The sequence below is a fragment of the Cryptomeria japonica genome, chromosome 1 (genome assembly GCF_030272615.1).
Source record: "Cryptomeria japonica chromosome 1, Sugi_1.0, whole genome shotgun sequence".
Classification (NCBI taxonomy): Eukaryota; Viridiplantae; Streptophyta; class Pinopsida; order Cupressales; family Cupressaceae; genus Cryptomeria; species Cryptomeria japonica.
The window spans coordinates 586829631-586833484 of NC_081405.1; the positions used below are offsets into that span (position 1 = coordinate 586829631).

General features: G+C 34.5%; 1 protein-coding gene across 1 annotated transcript; it reads left to right on the top strand.

Annotated features, from left to right (window-relative positions):
• Positions 1–2717: 2717 nt before the first annotated feature.
• LOC131029144 (transcription repressor MYB5-like) lies at positions 2718–3270 on the top strand. Its single transcript, XM_057959541.2, has 3 exons — positions 2718–2775; positions 2849–2978; positions 3225–3270. The coding sequence occupies exons 1-3, from the start codon at positions 2718–2720 to the stop codon at positions 3268–3270; spliced, it is 234 nt and encodes a 77-aa protein (XP_057815524.2).
• Positions 3271–3854: the final 584 nt, after the last annotated feature.

Sequence of the window (3854 nt, forward strand, 5' to 3'; positions counted from 1 at the left end):
AGATTCTTATTAAACCATCCTGTATTCAATTCCCCATAAAATGGTCCACAAGGCTTAAATATTATATTCAAAGCCTAGGTGGAAGGATTAGAAATGATTTCTAAATACTTATTTCAATGGTTACAAGCCTTGCAAAGGATGGTGATGGATTTATCCCCATTTCTCTATACTTTATAACATCAATGTGAGATGGAATTTTTAGTCCTTTTCCTCTTAATGATGATGCAGATTTTTAAAATTTTACTTGCCATGCCCATTTTGTAACAAGTAAAAATTAATACAAACACATTTTTTAATTTAAGATATAGTAACTTATGTTTTAATAAAAGGGGTTTGTGTTCATGTTGACTTGTTAAAAAGTGAACATAAAATAGGATCACTTTGGTGGAACCCAAGCTAGTTCATTTTTCTTGTTGTCTTCTCTAGAAAGGTGTCCTTATGGGGTTTCAAGCTAGTTAATTTGGGAGTGTTCATTCCTCATTGTCTCTTGATATTTATTTTGAAACTATCAAGCATCCCCTTTCATTCTATCTATGAGATTAGGGTGATATTATTCACTAATCTCTTCTCCAAGAATATAATATTTTAATGTGACTAGATCAATATTCAAATATACAATCACATATAGCTTATTTTCAAATTGGATAGGTGATACTATTTTAAATTTAAAAAGAAAAAATAACTTTTTATATCGATTGGGTGATGGATAATGAATTTTGCATGTATACTATTTAGTTACCGTAGATTTTAATGTTAGGTTACTAATCCAATTTAGTGTCAATAAGGTGGATTTGGAGGCTTTTGATCTAGATTTATAAAAAAAAAATTGGACCAACGTCACTTGTATGGTTATTTGTGTTTTTCATTCACCTACTAGTATGGATATATCTATATCATGAGGTGTGACTCTCAACCACCTCAAGGTTGACCTGATTGTAGTCATAGTTGTAGACAGGAACATTATGGTTTGCAAGGCCCTTCACATCCTAAAAAATGTGTCTCATCCCCTCCTCCATGTGTACATTCATCTAATTCTTAATGTGGCCATGATGACAAGCTAGATTGGAGATAGTTTTCCCACCTAGACATTGTCATTTTTCTTGATTATGGTACTATTACCAAGTTGAAAATTAAAAAAAAAAGAGATTTTTTACAAGTTGGGAGACTATTACTGATAGGCAACACCTCCTTCGTATGTACCTTTTGCTCCCGTTCCCCCTCCCCACAAATATTATCCCCCTCTTTTTGCTAGCATATACCTGGTAGCTAGTGATTTAACTATTCAATTTTTGTATTTTTGTTTCAACATAATATCTTAAAGATGATTTAATTTCATCTGCTTTTGTGTTAATTAAACATTATATTTTTTCATATATTAATGTTTATGTATGCCATTATTCATCACAAAAAATAAAAATATGAAACTACTTTAGTTCAAGAGACTCTTGCTACTAAACACTCTTTTAATCAAACCTTTGCTCCATCTGATCTCATGGTTGTCAAACACTTTGATGTGGATAAATTTATTGTGTCTTCTACTTGTAAGTATCAGACTCATACTTCTCAACATGTTTCTTTTCGAAATTTCAGCAAAGTTGGCTATTGGACACCTCCCCCTAATGTTGTTATTAAAATCAATATTGATGATTTGTCTATGGGTAATCCTAGTCTAGGTAGGATTGGAGGTGTTGGTTGTGATAGTTTGAGCTCTATGCAGTTCTCTTTTCCTAAGGCCATACTAGAGTTGGTATGAATGAAATGGAAGCATGTGCCCATCTTGTTGCTTTATTGAAAGCTTGCAAATTCATTTGCAAGGATGTTATTTGTGAGATGGATTTTTCAATTTTAGCTTCCTTTTTTAATAACAAGACTTCTAAGAGTTCTTCTTGGTATTTGACTTCTCTCGCCCATCAAATTCATGATTTATTTCAGTACTTCAACTCAATCTCTTTTGTTCATATCTCATGAAAATGGAGTGTCATTGTTAGTTCTCTAGCTAAATGGTCTTGAAATGCTCCCCAAGGATGGAATGTTTGTGATTGAGATTCTTTTTCTCCTAATTAGGTTACTTAAATCTTATATATGATGCAGAATGATATGGGCTAATCATTATAATTTCTGGAGTTTTGCTAGGGTCATATGTTCATGGAGTTCATGGATTTGTTGGAGACCTATTTGACTTTTCTTCGTTTTTCTTCTTGTGATAAATATAACAATCTAGAAGTATTTTTTTATTTTCTTTAAATAACCCTTGATTAATAAATTTTGAAATTTTAATCATTTTTACTAAAGAAAAAAAGTAATTTTGATACAACTTTACTTAAATATCATCCCATTTTATTGACCAAACAATCAACAACTGAATCAATAATATTTTAAAACAATAAACTATAAATCCCATGAAAGATTTTATCCGTGAGTGCAATGATATGTAAAAACAGGTAATAAGACAAATAGCATTTCACCTTACAAACTGTTCGTCCTAAATAGTTTATCAATTTCAATTCGCTGCATGTGCCTCTTGTACGGGAGTAGAGCTTGATAGGTGACAATGCGGCTTTAGAGAAAACGACTAAATCTTCAAGACATCTAATTTTTCCCAAAATGCTTTTTACTCGCTAGCGTCTATAAATTTGTTTGCACTATCATCTTCTGTCATAAGATAGGATAGAGTTTTAATTCTATAGGAGCTCGTATGATGGGGAAAACGCCGTGTCATGAAAAGTATCCAAATCTATGGAGAAGGAAATTGGCGAACTCTTCCCTTGAAAGCAGGTTGGTAATTTGTCTATTGCTTGTTAATGTGTATCAATTTTCTGACAACGCTTTGATCTGTGTTATTTGAAAGGGTTACTGCGTTGTGGAAAGGCGTGCAGGCGGCGTTGGATGAATTATCTTCGTCCTGACATTAAGCGTGGCCATATTTCAGCAGATGAAGAGGACTTGATCTTAAGACTTCACACGTTGGTTGGCAATAGGTCAGCACTTCTTCGCTAGTTATTTGTTTTGTAGAATGTTTCTGTGTCTCCCATAAATATCAAATGCGATTGAACTATCAACTTTTTAATTTCAAAACCCATTTCTCACAAATTGGCGCTCTTTAATGTTTACTTACAGCGCTCACAATTGTTAACCTTTTCCCCTTTCCAATGCATTAGATGTTCAATTTTTTCAGTGAACTCTGCTTTGCTGTCGTTAAAGAAAATTTCTTTGATGAAACGTAGGTGGTCGTTGATAGCAGGCCGCATTCCTGGTAGAACGGACAATTAGATTAAAAATCATTGGAATTCTCATTTGAGCAAAAGGGTTGAGGCGACCAAAATCCAGGCTGCTCATAAACAGCAAAGCTCTCAGGGTATTAATAATGGTTTTCCAATTTCTCAAATTGAAGAAGTTTACAACGCGAGAGCATACGCTTCCCAAGGCTCTGTAGAACCCATGCAGAATTTCAAGCAAATAAGTGATGGTTACAATTTCAGCAATGTCGTCAACATTGTAGGTGGTGCGCCATGCTCTTACGGGGATCAGCCGTCTTCTTCGATGACAATGCCGTGTAACTTCCCACCACAATTCATTTCTACGACGGCCACTTCAGCAGGGTATGAGAACAAAAAAGAGAACATCAACATTGCTGAGAATCTTGCGGGGAGTGAGAGCACAATGTTAAGAGCAGAGTGTGACATTCAAATTCCTTCATGCGGAGATGAAATCAAAGATGCTTTCATAGTTGACTGTGTTAACGCAGTAGAACCCATGCAAAATTTCAAGCAAATACGTGATGGTTATGATGCTCTCACCGCCATTAATGATTTCAGCACTTTCTCCAACAATGTGGGTGGTGGCCCATGGTGTTA

What these genes read in the sequence shown, in the direction of transcription:
- LOC131029144 (XM_057959541.2), top strand. Translation starts at nt 2,718, where the DNA reads ATGAAAAGTATCCAAATCTATGGAGAAGGAAATTGGCGAACTCTTCCC. An exon ending in AACTCTTCCCTTGAAAGCAG is followed by an intron (nt 2,776 to 2,848) that starts GTTGGTAATTTG and finishes GTTATTTGAAAG; the next exon opens with GGTTACTGCGTTGTGGAAAG. An exon ending in CACACGTTGGTTGGCAATAG is followed by an intron (nt 2,979 to 3,224) that starts GTCAGCACTTCT and finishes GATGAAACGTAG; the next exon opens with GTGGTCGTTGATAGCAGGCC.